Below are 16,189 nucleotides of genomic sequence, written 5' to 3' on the forward strand. Positions count from 1 at the left end.
TGATCAGTCTTAAGAGTTCCAGATTTTCAAAATGTATTAACTTACTCATAACATACTGTTGACATTATCTTTTAAGGGTGAATTTGAATAATTAAATCACATAAAACAGCCCTGGCTGGTATGGCTCAGTGGGCTGAGTGCCAGCCTGTGAAGCGAAAGATCACTGGTTCGATCCCTGATCAGGGCACATGCCTGGACTGTGAGCCAGGTTCCCAGTTGGGGGTGTGCAGGTCGATGTTCCTCTCCCTTTCTCCCTTCCTTCCCTCTATCCAAAAATAAATAAATAAACAATTTTAAAAATCACATAAAACAAAGACTATCCCAAAAATTTCATCAATGTGTCAGAAACCTTGATTTCCTTGTTAGGGTTTGCACACGCTCTATGTAGGTTCAAGCTACTACCACTATTAAGTTTAAATATGTTTAAGAAGGGGGGCAGAAGATAGCTTTTCTAACTTTTCATATGAATTATGAACCTAAGTTGCTATAAAATTATTTCCTTCCTGTTTAATTTTAAAATGTCTGAATTACTTACGAATATACTAAAAACACTAAATTTTCAGTGCACTTTAATAGGCTTTATGGTATATGACTTATATCTCCCACAAAAAAATTTTAAACACTCATATACACAACTGTTTGGGTAAACAGAACTGAAATTCTGACTCTGTGACTATAAAACTGTTGTCGCGATTTACTACCCCACACATAAAGATTTAGGGAATCAGACAGGAAGAAGTAATTTTATTTCTGATTGTCAAATATTTTATTGTTTCATCAAATGTGTCACTGCTATCCAACAAGAGCATGAATGACTGTGACACCTATACTGGCCAAAAGGCCTATTTAGTCAAAGCATTCTGGTAACAGAGTATGAACTGCTGCTACCTAATTACAGTCCTTTTAATTCTTAAGCAGACTGACTGCAGTGCATCAAATAATTTTCTCTACAAAAAACATTTTTTACTCAATATGCATGCTCCACACTGTCCCTTATAAAGGACACCAAGATATGTCACAGTTACCTACTTAAAAGAGAGGCTTATAATTTTTTTTTATTTTTATTTATTTATTTTTAGACAGAGGGGAAGGGAGGGAGAAAGAGAGGGCTAGAGAAATATCAATGCGTGGATGCACCTCACGCATCCCCTACTGGGGACCTGGCCTGCAACCCAGGCATGTGCCCTGACTGAATCAAACCGGTGACCCTTTGGTTCACAGGCCAGCGCTTAATCCACTGAGCCACACCAGACAAGGCCGGAAGACTTATAATATTTTTAAGGTAATATTATACTACATTTACATATTATTTTTAAAAATTCTAAAGAATTTCCTCATATAATTCTCACAACAACCTTCTGAGGTGAGTCTGGCAGTTATTCAAATTTCACAGTTAGTAAGTTGACCAGGGTCACAAAAGTAATTAATAGCACAGCTGGTAAAAGAGCCTAACTAACCTTTTAAAGTTGTACCCTATTTTGATTTTTTTTAATTTGGAAATAAGTTAATAGATGAATATATTCTCATTATAAAATGAAATTGAACCATTACAGAAAAGACCAAAGAACCTGTTTTCCATAATCCCCAATCCCTCCTTCCTATCCTGAGTAAACTCCCTTGCTCTCATATTCCCCATCTTTATCCGTATCAATATATATAATGAATACACTAAGAAAAACTAATTCAATAATTTTTAAAAGAAAAAAGATTTGGCCTATAATAGTCTTAATTTTTGCTTTTCAAATATTTTCCCTTCTGAATGATAATAGCATTTTAACTTGCTTTTGTAATATAAATGAAAAAATATATCAAAGTCAGTAAAATGCTCTCTTTTGGAATGATCATGTATGTATATGTTTAGAAATGTGTGTTTTATTAGATACCTGTAATAATGAAACTAAAAATTTGGAACCAATCCAGAATAAAGAGGAATGCCTTTAGAGAAGGTGCCACTGGTACAGACTTGGATGCTTACGTGGTATGATAAATAAATTAAGGAAAGGTATAAAACAGTAGTAGCTATCATACCTGAAAGGTGTTAAAAGAGCTTGATATACTTTATATTAATATAAAAATACCTGGTCAATTTCAAAATAAAATTACACTGTTCACTATTTTTAATACAGGAACAGTTTACTAACATCCAAAAATATTCAAAACAAGTCCTATAAAATATTCAACAAAAAAGTGTTACAAACACAGTAAATCACACATTTTAATTTCATTGTCTCATTGTTCCCAATTTCTTATATGTTAATTTCAATGTTATACCTGTATGCCAGGCGTAACATTTAAAGAATTATTTTTCACCTATTGAGGAAATAAATTTTAATTGTTACTAGATATAACTCACAAGAGATCAGGAAGCATACTTCAAATAAAAGTGAATCTACCCATTTGACAAATACACTGAGAAGTAAACCGAAACCACAAGATGTTGATAAAATGAAAACATGGTATTTGAAAACTTTTGTAGCATTAATTAATCTTTTAATTTGAAAAAAAGCAGTAAGGGTAATCAAGCCAACCGATTAATGACTAATATACTATTTACTTACTTGTCATCATGCTCATAAATATTCAGACCCAAAGCATCAACACCTAGCCACAATTCAGTTCCTTTTTTATTTTTTATTTCAAAGTAGTTGACTCCATACATTTCTAGATCTTGTGCAATCTTCAGGTATTCCATCATAGAATCTTCCCTGTTGAAATAAAGCTTACTATAACATATTTAAGAATATCTGATAATGAACAAACTACAAAAATACTTTGAATTAAAATTTAGTGTTTTATTCATATAAAGTCAAATGATCTTTGAGAGGTAATCTTATGTAATAATTAATATTATGAAATAAAAATACTTTAATTTGAAGAAAACAAGAGCCATCCAAATACCTTAGCATTCCTCTATGTTCTTCATGCCAGTTCTGTATTCTTTCTTCCCACTGCTCTTTTGTCAATTTGTGTTGTTCCAAAACACTATAAGGAAAAAAATCTATGAAAATGCCTCTATCACTGAAAATCAATATCCTTTTAGAAGTCTAGAATCATACCCTGACTGTGGTGGTTGTTATATAAATATATACAAAATAAAACTGCATAGAATAAATTCAGAGAGAGAGAGAGAGAGAGAGAGAGAGAGAGAGAGAGACACCCCGCCCCCCCCCCACTGTGGTGGTTGTTATACAAATATATACAAAATAAAACTGCATAGAATAAATTCAGAGACACACACACACACACACACACCCCCACACCCCCTCCCCCCACATGCAAAATTGCTGAAATCTAAGTAAGATAGGTAGATTGTATCAATGTAGATATTTTCACTGTGATACTGTACTGAAGTTGGGTAAAATGTTACCATTAAAGAAGGCTGGGAGAAGGATGCATAGGATCTATTATATTATAATTGTATGTCAATCTACAATTATCTCAAAATAAAATTTCTCAGATCTTGAAATTATTTTGAACAACACATTTAAAATAGTTATTATACAGATAGTTTATAAGAATTCAAATGTTTTAAGTGACTAAAATACTGGACAAAAAGGGGAAAGTGACTCATTATTAATAGACAAATTACAGAACAGACTGAAAATCAGAATTTAGGCCTTACTTCTTTTACTGTATTTTTGTGCTAAATTTAATTTTATTTTCTATTAGTAATACTTTATATAAATGTGACAAGTCATATTTTTTTACTACCCATGCACTCCAAATAACTTTTCATTAGTTTCTTTTGCATCCTTCCAGTGTTTCTTATGCAAATACAGAAACACACAAACTGTGTTTTCTACTATTAATTTTTTAATACCAAATCAGCAGATTCAATATACCTACTATGCATGCTATAGAGTATGTATTTCTATTCTCTTTGGGTCATAATGTTTTCCTTAGTGATGAACCCTCAGATCCTACTTTACTAATAGCAAAAGATACTGTGTTAAAATATTATTGTTTTGCTATATAAAAATTTTACATGAAACCCAGGGATTTCTTGGCAATATAAAAGAAAAATCTTAGAATGCAATCCTCCATTGGACAAGTTACTGTCTAGAGTGGATCACTCAATGGCGTTTCAGACAGACCATTATGTTATTAAAAACTGCTCCTTTCTCTCTGTATCCTCTTTTAAGCCCTTGCTTTGGGGGAAAGGAGTTTTGTCTTCTTTCTTAGAGTATTTAAATTTCCACTTTTTTCTTGACTTGATCCTCCCTCTCTTGCTGCCTGGCCTGTGCTCACCAGCAGGAATGCAATCAGCCTTGAACGCACAATCAATTCAGCCCGCTGCTGGTATCAGGATGTTAAACACTAAAGCTCACTCCTTCCTGTCTTAAATACTGCAGCTAAGGGATGATCCTTAGCTCATTCTCTTTAAGTGATTATGTGTACTAAATGGCCACAATTATGTTGCTGCATGTGAATACGGTGTTTAATGAATATAACTACAAAAATCACAAGGCAAGAGAAGTAAGTAAATCTGAAAGCACGGGTTAATTAAATTGGATGCCACTAGGATTTCTGCTATAGCTTTTTATATCCTGTATTTCAAATACCATTTGTTTGCATTTTGCATAATGTACTTCTATTAGTCAATCTGCATGACCAATTTGCAGGTATGCAAAACTTCCCACCCTCTTTTTCTTCAGTCGAGAGCCAAAGAGCCCTTCTTCACACCGAAGGCCAATCCATCCACTTGACTTTAAATCTATCTGGGCCTTTAAATGGCTTTTCTCTCCACTTCCTCAGGATCTACACTCCATCCTTTATGGAAGGAGACATATTTATTGTTCCTTGACCATATATATTAGCATTTCTACTTGTTTGTGTTACAGAGGGCAAAGACCACATCTGTACTGCTCACCACTAAGTGCCCACTGTCAGTCCTCAAAAGTACTCAAAAATTTGTAAAGCAGTAAACAAAGGAAATTCAAAATCAATGATGTGCTTTCTCTAACAGACATGCCTATAAACCCATGCCTCCTGTTCCCAGTTTTTTTCTTTTTCTAAACAGCAAACTTATTTTGAGACCTGCCCATTCTGACTGTCCTTCATATCCACCCCTTACACCCACTGCTGGAGGTCCGCCATGATCTGACTTCAATCCCCAACGTTCTACTCCAGCTGTTCTAGGGGTCACCTCCAATTTCCTTACTGTTAAACCCAGCAGACACACTAGTGACGCTCATTCTCAACTTCTTTGTGCCATTTGACACTGCTGACCAGTCTCTCCTTAAAGCATTCTTTCACCTTGGCTTCCATGATGTAACACTCCCCTGGTATTAATCTCAATATACTTTACAGGAGCCTTTCCCTGTGTACTTAAAAGTAAAGTTCCAATGAGGTCTGCCTCAGGCCTTTTTCTTACTCTATGTGTACTTTCAGGTCCGTCTCTTTCATTCCTATCTGTTTGCTAATTACTTCCAAAACTGTGTGATAGCTCGAACTGGTCTTCAAGATCTGAACCCACATGGAGAAATGAATACTAGCTCTCTCTCTTGGTTATACTGAAGATATTTCAAACTCAGTATGTTCAAAACTGAAATCTACCTCCTGCAAAATATATTCTCTCCCCACATATGTCGGCAAAAAGGCATTACCAACCGCCCAGATGCCCAAGTCAAAAACCTGGGATATAAAAATTCACATACATCAAACTCTTTTTAAAGAAGATACTATCTGGTGGAGCTGAAAGCTAAACTCGACTTTGGGAGAACAGATTGCTTGCGTGGATTTTTTCAATATAAGAATTAAAAGCACTGACTGGACATCCGAGATGGCAGAAGAGTAAGTGAAAGCTACACTAACCTCCTCCTGAAAGACCAATCTGGAATTACAACTATATTGTATAGAAATCATCTTGAATAACCAACTGAACACTAGCTGGAGAGAAGCCTTACCACCACAGACAGACAGAAGAAAACACTTCAGCAAAATGCATCTGGTATGGAGTGTGGAGGAGACCTGAAAGGGCAGGCTGGGCTCCCACAGGCAGCAGCTTAAGTGCCAGAGGGATAGTTCAATGGCCGAGGTTGGGATTCCCCCTGAGAAGTGTGGAGTCTAAATCCCAAACTGGGTCCCCCCAGCCTACAGCAAAGAAGCCAGAAAAGAACGCAGATAACATCCAGCTGTGAAAAGGAGCAGGGGTTCTGTCAGCCAGGGAGAGGCTGCTGAGATGCAAGGAGCCTTTTAAAGGGCCAAAGCACAAAATTTCATTTGCAGCCACTTATCTTGGGTGCCAGCAAAGGGAGGGCAGAGTGGACTAGAGACACTTGAGGAGAGTCTGGGATTGGTGGCTCTCGGCAGAAAACTGAGGGAAGAGCCACCAGGATCCACATGGGGAGCCATCCCCCACACTGCAGGAGCCATAACCCTCTCACAGAGCACTACTCTCTGAATGGCATCAGCCTGAGGAGGAAGCAATAGCCCCCCACCTCCCAAGAATTACTCTGCCCTACCCTGAAGTTATTATTAAGCCTGACTGCTAACTCAGATTGATTAGATTAAAACTGATCAGTTTAACAGCTGATTAGTTAACATATAAGGTGAAAAATACAAAAAAGCAGACAAAATGGGAAGATGAAGAAATAAGACCCCAAATGAAAGAAGGGAATTTTCCAGAAGAACCAAATGAAATGGAAGTAAGCAGTTCATCAAATAGTTTACAGTAATGATTATAAGGATACTCACAGCATGAAAAAAGACATAGAAACCACAAAAAAAGGATCAGTCAGAAATAAAATGCGGTATCTGAGATAAATAATACACTGAAAGGAATAAATAGGTTATATGAAGCAGAGGATTGAATCTGTGTTTTGGAAGAAAAGGTAGAAAGAAACACGCAGAGCAGCAAAAAGAAAAAAGAATTTAAGAAAAATGAGGAGACCTTAAAAAACATATTGGACAACATGAATCATAACAACATCTTCACTATGGGAATACCAGGAGGAGGAAAGTGAGCAAGGGATTAAGAACCTATTTGAAGAAACAATAAATGAAAATGTCCCTAAATCTGGTAAAGGACACAAGTTCAGGAAGCTCAGAGCTCACAAACAAGTCTGACTCAAAGGGGCCTACACCAAATCACATCATAACTAAAATGACCAGGCTTAAAGATAAGAAGAGATTCCTAAAAAGCTGCAGGAGAAAGGCAGGTAGTGACCTACAAGGGAGCACCAATAGGACTGTCATCTGATTACTCGTCAGAAACACTTCAGGCCAGAAGGGAGTGGTATGAAATACTCACAGTGATGAAAAGCAAGAACCTACAACCAAGGCTACTTTACCCAGCAAGGCTATCATTTAAATTAGAAGGACAAATAAGGAGCTTCCCAGACAAGAAAAGGTAACGGAATTTGTTAACACCAAACCTGTACTACAACAAATGCTAAAGGGCTTGCTTGAAGAAGAAGAAAAAGAGAAAGGGCGGAAAAACACCAGAGGAAAACAAGCAACAATAACATGGCACTACATACACATGTACTAATAATCAACTTAACTGTAAATGCCTTAAATGCTCCATCCAAAAGACACAGGGTAGCTGAATGGATAAGAAAACAAAACCCATATATAAGCTGACTCCCAAGAGACCCATCTCAGATCAAAAGATACATACAGACTAAAAGTAAAGGGTTGGAAGGAGGTATTTCATGCAAAAGGAAAAGGAAAAAAAAAAAAGCTGGGGTAGCAGTACTTATATCTGACAAAATGGACTTTAAAACCAAGGCTAGAGTGAGAGACAAAGAAGGACACTACATAATGAAAAAGGGAACAATCCAACAAGAGGATATAACCCTAGCAAACATTTATGCACCAACATAGGAGCACCTAAATATATAAAGCAAATCTTGATAGACATAAAAGACTGACAGAAATACAGTCATAGTTGGGGATTTTAACACCTCACTGAATTCAATGGCTAGGTCTTCCAGGAAGACAAACAACAAGGAGAGAGTGACCTTAAATGACACACTCTATCAAATGGATGATATCTTCAGAGCATTTCATCCCAAAGCAGGAAAATATACATATTTCTCAAGTGCACATGGAACGTTTTCTAGGACAGACCACATGTTAGGACAGAAAAAGAGTCTGAAGGATTTAATAAGACTGAAAACATATCAAGTGTCTTCTCTGACCACAATGCTCTGAAAATAGAAATCAACCACAAGAACACTGAAAATCACAAAGATATGGAAGCTAAATAACATGCTATTAAACAATAAATGGGTCAACAATGAGATCAAGAAATAAATCAAATGATACCCTGAAACAAATGAAAACGAGAACACAACAATCCACAATCTGTGGGACACCAGGAAAGCAATCCTAAGAGGGAAATTCATAGCAGTCCAGGCCTATCTCAAACAACAAGAAAAAGCCCAAATAAACAATCTAACTTTACAATTAAAGGAACTTGAAAAGGAACAACAAACAAAGCCCAATGTGAGTAGAAGGACATAAGATCAGAGCAGAAATAAAGAAACAGAATCTAAAAAAAATGATACAAAAAAATCAAGGAATCCAAGAGCTGATTCTTTGAAAAAGATAAACAAACCTTGACAAATAAGATAAAGATAAATAAGATTGACAAACCTTGAACTAAGCTCATCAAGAAAAAAAGAAAAAGGACCCAACTAAATAAAATCAGAAATGAAAGAGGAGAAATAACAACTGGCACCACAGAAATAACAAAGGACAGTAAGAAAATATTATGAACAATTACATGCCAACAAACTGGACAACCTGGACAAAATGGATAAATTCCTAGAAGCATGAACATACAATTTTCCAAAAATAAATCAAGAAGAATTAGAGAATCTGAATGGACAAAATTACACTAATGAAATTGAAGCAGTAATGAAAAAACTCCCAAGAAACAAAAGCCCTGGACCAGAGAGCTTCACAGGTGAATTTCACCAAACACTCCGAGAAGAACTAACACCTCTCCTTCTCAAACTATTTCATAAAATTCAAGAGGATGAAAGGCTCCCAAGCTCATTTTTAAGAGGAGAGCATTATCTTATTTCCCAAACAAGATAAAGACACCACAAAAAAAGAAAATTATAGGCCAATATCCCTAATGAACATAGATGCTAAAATATTCAACAAAATATTAGCAAACAGAATACAAATATGTATCAGAAAGATCCTACACCATGTTCAAGTGGGATTTATTCTGGGAATGCAAGGTTGGTACTACATTCTCAAATTAATAAATTTGATTCACCACATAAACAAAATAAAGGATAAAAACCACATGATTATATCAATAGATGCAGAAAAGCTTTTGATAAAATCCAACACCCATTTATGATAAAAATTCTCTGCAAAGGGGGAATAAAGGGAACATACCTCAACATAATAAAGGCCATAGATGACAAACCCCCTGCTAGCATCACACTCAACAGGCAAAAACTACAAGCATTCATTCTGCTTAAGATCAGGAACAAGACAGGGATGTCCACTTTCACCTCTCTTATTCAACATAGTATTGAAGTCCTGGCCACACCAAACAGATAGTAAAAGCCATCCAAACTGGAAAGGAAGAAATAAAACTGTCATTATTTGCAGATGACGCTGATACTGTACACAGAGAACCCCAAATATTCCACCAAGAAACTACTAGAACTAATAATTGAAGTCAGCAAGTAGTAGGATACAAAGTTAATAATATTCAGAAATCAGCTACATTTTTATATGCCAATAACAAACTAACAGAAAGGGAAATTAAGAAAACAACACCATTCACAATTGCTTCAAAAATAATAAAATACCTAGGAATAAACCTAACCAAGGGTGTAAGAAATTGAAGAAGATACAAATTGGAAGCACACACCGTGTTCATGGATAGGACAAAATAACATCATTAAAATGTCCATACTACCCAAAGCAATCTATAGATTCAATGCAGTATCTATAAATATTTCAATGATGTATTTCACAGAACTAGAAAAATATTTCAAAAATTATGAATCACAAAAGGCCCTATATAGCAACACTGATCCCATAAAAGAAACACAAAGTTGGAAGAATCACTCTACCAAGTATCAAACTATACTACAAGGCCCTAGGTATCAAAACAGCCTGGTACTGGCGTAAAACCAGACACAGAGATCAATGGGACAGAAGAAAAAAACCCAGAAAAAAACCCAGAAATAAACCCCCACTTAATGAAAAAATTAATACTCAAGAGAGAAAGCAAGCACATACAATGGACTAAAGATAGTTTATTCAAAGGTGTGGGGAAAACTGGACAGATACATGGAGAAACTAGACCACCTTCTTACACCACACACAAGAATAAATTCAAATGAATAAAAGACTTAAATGTGAGACCTGAAACCATAAAAATCCTAGAAGAAAACAGAGACAGCAAAATCTCAGACATTGTGCATAGAAACTTCTTTCAGATACATCTCCCCAGGCAGGGGAAACAAAAGAAAAAGACAAATGGGACTTCATCAAACTAAAAAGATTTTTGCACAGCAAAGGAAATTGTCAACAAAGTAAGTAGACAACCCACAAGATGGGAGGACTTATTTGCCAATACATCTGACAATAGGCAGAGCAGAATGATTATGCCCATTTTGCAGATTCAGATATCAAGGCTTCTAGGTTTGGTACCTACAGATTCTAGGTTTGGTACCCAAAGTAACATAATTAGCAAGGAGCAGAATCAGTATTCAGAATTTAGGCTTCCTGTCTAATGATTTTTCTTATGCCATGCTGCTTTAAATAATTTATAGAGGCAGCAGTATACTGCAGGTAAGAACAGAACACTAAACTAGTAGTCTGAAAACTGAGTTTAAAATGCCTTTTTCAAAAGTTAGAAACTTAATTTTAATTCTGTGCAGGAAACACAGGCTGGTACTTATTTTCAAAAGCATTTATTAAGCATCTATTTGCCTGTGTAAGAATTTTTACCAAGCAGCAACAGTCACATTCTCCCCTAGGTCCAAATCTCCATGTATTGCTTATCTTGTAGAAATAGAGACGAGGAAGGTTTAGGTAGTTGCAAATTATATAAATCTATGTAGCTACTGAGTCATAATTTTTAAAACTATACTCCCTGACTCAGTTGGCAACTTGAAATAGTTTTTTTAAAAACTGTATTTACAAACTTCTGAAATATAATTTTTCAGAGAATATAACATAAAAGCATGTTTCACTTACCGCTGTGGTAGGAGTCTATCATTAGCCAGGTAGCCTGGTTTGTGAATCTCTTTGTTATAATCTCCATACTTTGCTTGGACAGCATAGGAAGCCAAAAGGACTGCAGTTTCTGGAGGGCAATATATCTCATCATTTAAGATAGCTTCTTTGACTTGCAAGAAGAAAAGTCTCTGGGTTATTTCTTGAATTAATTCCTCAGAAACATCTTCAGGAAAGAATTTAGCTCTAAATTTGAACTGTAAAGGATTCTCTTTTTTAACATCTTGCTGTGTAACCTGGAATAGTAATTTCAAGTATAATCAACAAAAATCTTAAGTTCAAAATAACTGAATCCAGTCACATCAAATTCTTTTTATAAGAAAGTAGGATGTAAAACATCAGTAAGGTTCTAAATCTACAAGATTCTAAAGTTTTAAAAAATATATTTGAGAAAAAAAAGATTCTACGCTTACAAATACGGCCTATAACGCACAGATTCTAGTAACTAAACTGTAACTTCTCTTGAGAAGCTTATTCTGTAGATGTTTAAATAAAAGTCAAAGTACTAAGTTATACCTAATAATATTTCTTATGTGGTAAGTTTTCAAATAGGAAAAGCAAACCTTCCTTTTTCTAACGTAAGTCGATGGTGCCTTATTGAATTAAAAGACATGAGACCTTTAATAATTCACAAAGATAATTGCAAGAGGAGGTCCGAATCAGTCAGACGCTAAGCTTTTCTGGCACAAATATAAGATTATTAACTTGTAAGTAACTTAGTTATTAGCTGATTTTTAGTATACATACTTTACCTTTTTATTTAGTTTAAGCCATGTAGAATAACCTTTGCTGTCCACATACTGCAGCCCAAAAAACCAGACCTCACGCAAACCAACTGTTTTCACCACCTTAAAAAATAAAAGTAAATTTCAGCTCAACATTCACACTATACTTAGATGGCACTATACTTCAAAAGAAAAACAAAACTATATAGGTATTATAGATATATTCCTTTGTTACAGAGAAGCTCTTTTTTAAATTTAACATGTTAATTAAAGGAATATTTCTAAAAACTTAAATTCAGGTTTGTATATTAAATTTTATAGTATCATTTCAGTCATATTAGATCCATTTTTTTCTACTTCCTTTTTCTTCTCAACTCCCATCATGATCTCAACAGGTAAGAAGAATCTGGGAAAATGGAAATAGAGCTGTCATAATCCCATTTTACTATTTCAATTTAAGCCCACAAAAAATGCAGACTTGTGTAGCCACTATGAAAAACAGTATGGAGGTTCCTCAAAAAACTAAAAATGAAACTGTCTTATCACCCACCAATTCCACTTCTGGGTATATATCCAAAGAAACCCAAAACACTAATTCAAAAAAATATATGCACCCCTAGCCTCAGTAAACTGAGCACCAGCTTGTGAACCAAAAAGTCACTGGTTCAATTCCCGGTCAGGGCATACTCCTGGGTCGTGGGCCAGGTATCCAAGTGGGGACGGACGAGAGGCAACTGATCAGTCTTCCTCTCTCTCTCTCTTTCTCCCTCCTTTCCCCTTCCTCTAAAAATATATAAATAAAATCTTGCACCCCTATATTCCATTTACTACCACAACTATACTATTGGTCAGGCAAAACAAACAGCACCATTTTGGTGACGAAGAGTCTTTGAAGAGATATAAGTGCCATGGCCCAGGTTATCCGGCTGGTGATTTCACCCCCGCTCCTTCCCTTCACTCGTCATTGTGTAGTCTACGTTTTTCCCTCACAGAGCATGAAACCATTCTTGGAACATGCCATGAAGTTCAGCCTTCTACAGCTTTGCTCTTGCTTTTTCCTGTCTATAATGTTTCTTCTGTACTTTTACCTCCTGTTGAATAATTTATTCCTTAAGGCCCAGCTCAGCTAACATGCCTTCTGTGAATGAAGCTCTCCTACATCCAGATAAAATGAATCACTTGTTCCTTGATGACTCCCACAGTACTCTACCTACACTGCTATTAGAACAAGGGCTCAATCATATCATAATTAACTGTATTAGCAGTATGTCTATACTCTCCTTGACTGTCTAAAATTAAGGACAGAGATTTGTCTTGTTCATCTTAACATCTATGTCATCTCAAAGAATGATCAGCCTGTGGTAAGCACTCAAAAGTAGTACAAGTAAATAAAGTGCTAAATTAGGACCCATAGCCAGGATTGTACCAACACTCAACATACTGTATTTTTTAAAATCTATATTTAAAATAAGAAAATTGAGCCAGAGGAGATGAGAATTTATTAACATTTAGATAGCTTTACAGAAAGATTCAACATTAGTTCTTAAGAGGTAAATAACTGTTTTGGGTTTACTTTTTTGTTTTGTTTTGTTTTGTTTTTACTTTTAAATCTATAAACAGGCCAGACACGCTGACTGGTGAAGGAAGCTCAGTAGATTGGGCAATGTCCCGCCAACCAAAAGATCGCCATTCAATTCTAGTCACAGTACATGCCTGGGTTGCTGGCCAGGCTCCCAAGTGGGGACATGCGAAAGGCAACTGATCCATCTTTCTCTCCTTTTCTCTCTCCCCCTCCCTTCCCCCCTCTCTAAAAATAAATAAATAAAATTTTTAAAAAAATAAAAATATGCCAGGCTCTTGATTTCAAGATATCAAAACTGAAGCCTTCAGTTTGCTTTCCTTTTCTTGAAAAGTTTCACTGAAATGACAGACAAAACACAAACACCAAATTAAAAATAGGAAAAATTATTTAGTTGTGCTAAGAAAGGTTACCATAAAAGAACTCAAAACTGAGAAATTTCTGAATGATCTGGGATCTATTGTAAAAACTCACACTGATGCAAAATCTAACCAATGCCAAACAACATAACTTACACATGAACAAAGACCCCAAATACTTTATCTTTGGCAATAGAGCCACATAAAACATTCCAGCTCAGAGTGGCAAGGTAGGAAATTTACACAGGTCAAAGGCAAGAGCGAAAAGTGTATCAAATCAAAGTACCTGACCTCAGCCTCTGCCCCCAGGCTTTATGTGATTTGCAATGCTGTTTAAGTAAAAGAGGACTTGTCACAGTAGGCACCAGGGATTGTACCTTAACTTAGGTTACCACAACACCGGGTAGGGCAGGAGAGCTCAGCTGTGAAATTCCTGGAAAGGTCCTGTATTTTCAATGACTCTTTTCCTACTTCTGGAAGTGTCCTCAGAAACGTTCAATCACATACATGTACAGAGTGAGGCAAAAGTATGTTTACAGTTATGAGTACACAAAACAGAATTTATTCTTGTATTAATAAGTATTGTACTATTTTCCATATGAACAGCTGTAAACGTACTTTTTCCCCACCCTGTGTAAGTTAAAAAAAGAAAATGCTTGGGCGCATAACTACACTATATGTATATTTATTTATAAATTATACACATGCTATCATACATATTATAAAGCACATATTTTTAAAATAACTGAAAGATGAAAGACAAAAATATAAACATTTTAGTATTTTTTTTCTTGTATCCTAACAGATCATGTGGTGCACTCCTTAAGGTTATGAATACTCTAATCCCACAGGTAGAAGCTGGAAGATGAGGCTAGTGAAGGAAGAGTCAGCAGGGAGCAAACAATGAACCTTAGGCACTCAACCTGAGCCTCCTACACACAGCAGATGGTCTCAAGCCAACATCATAATTAGAAGACACTTTGCTGCAGGTGGATTCATGCAGCTATGTATCCTCATTTGAGGGGACCCCTATCTCTTGGTCTGCTCCTGGCCTAACCCTGAACCTACCTACCTGCCAGCTCACCCCATAAACTCACTACACCCAAGGTAAAGCCTGCTCTTAGATTCTTACACTCAGGCTCAAGAAAATTTGTCAGGAAACAGAACAGCAACTGTAAGAACTGGCAAGAAAGCCAGGAACAGACAACAATCCTTAATCTGGACCTTCATTTACAATATGACATATAGTATATGTGTGCTGTATGCATGTATGTAAAATACTGTTCTGTATACTTTACATGGAGTCTCAATTTTCACAACCGCTTTCTAAGGGAGTACTGTTGTCATCATCCTAATTGTATGAAGGAGAAAAATGAGGAAAAGGCAGGAATCTGTCCAAAATTAAACAGTAATAGCTAGGGTTCTACTGCAGACAGATGTGGCTGCAGAGCCCATATTTTTAAACTACTACATATTACTGCACTATAATAAATGGGGTTTCATTATCCCTGGAATCTAAACTAAAACAATTCTGCTTAATAAATAACAAATATTTATTTTTCAGTATCAATACCAAACAGGTCCACTTGCTTGTTAGTTTTTGTTACCATAAGCATTTCACTCATTATATAAATAACATTTCAACTTGCTATGAAGTACAATAAATGCTAACTCTACTCACATTTTTATTCAAATAGGATATACATTACATATCGGCAGTCTAAAAGAATCAACATAAGTGGATATTAATTCACAAGGTAAAATATCTATAATGCAGAGTGAATATAGCTGCTTATGATTTTGTTTTAAACATCTGCTCACTCACACACACACACACACACAGACTTTCGTCTTCCAAAAAGGCCTTATCAGGGCTTTCAAGATCATTAATTACCTAATCAGGAGATTAAGTATACCACTTTATCAAGAAGAAAAACAATTTTCCAGGAATTTCACATTTTTATTTCATTATATTATGGATCAGTATGTGACAGAATGGCACCTATTAAAACCAAGATATGTAATAGGTTGGTACTGCTATAACACAAGAAACTCTCCCTCATTCTCTAAGGCAGTGATTTCCAAACTTTTTGATTTCATGGCACAAATAAACTACTCACTAAAAAATTCTGCGGCACACCAAAATATGTATTGTTTGTCAATCTGACAAAAATAGGTATAATTTTTTAAATTTTATTTATTGCAGGGAGAGAGGGAGAAAGAAGGGGAGAGAGATAGAAAGGGGGGAGGGAAGGAAGGCATAGAGAGAGAGAGAGACAGAGAAAAAGAAACATTGATTTGTTGCT

General features: G+C 35.7%; 1 protein-coding gene across 2 annotated transcripts in view; it reads right to left on the reverse strand.

Annotated features, from left to right (window-relative positions):
• Window positions 1-16,189, reverse strand: part of RDX (radixin) — a 99,115-nt gene that overhangs the window by 52,211 nt on the left and 30,715 nt on the right. For both annotated transcript variants that reach the window (XM_054592283.1, XM_054592284.1), the window contains exons 4-7: window positions 11,973-12,068; window positions 11,182-11,456; window positions 2,899-2,982; window positions 2,559-2,705 (exon numbers count right to left, since the gene is read on the reverse strand). In XM_054592283.1, coding sequence (XP_054448258.1) covers window positions 2,559-2,705; window positions 2,899-2,982; window positions 11,182-11,456; window positions 11,973-12,068 — 602 coding nt within the window. The remainder of the gene's footprint in view (window positions 1-2,558; window positions 2,706-2,898; window positions 2,983-11,181; window positions 11,457-11,972; window positions 12,069-16,189) is intronic.

The sequence above is a fragment of the Pteronotus mesoamericanus genome, unplaced genomic scaffold, assembly GCF_021234165.1.
Source record: "Pteronotus mesoamericanus isolate MK-2021 breed Mesoamerican mustached bat unplaced genomic scaffold, CSHL_Meso_final scaffold_36, whole genome shotgun sequence".
Classification (NCBI taxonomy): Eukaryota; Metazoa; Chordata; class Mammalia; order Chiroptera; family Mormoopidae; genus Pteronotus; species Pteronotus mesoamericanus.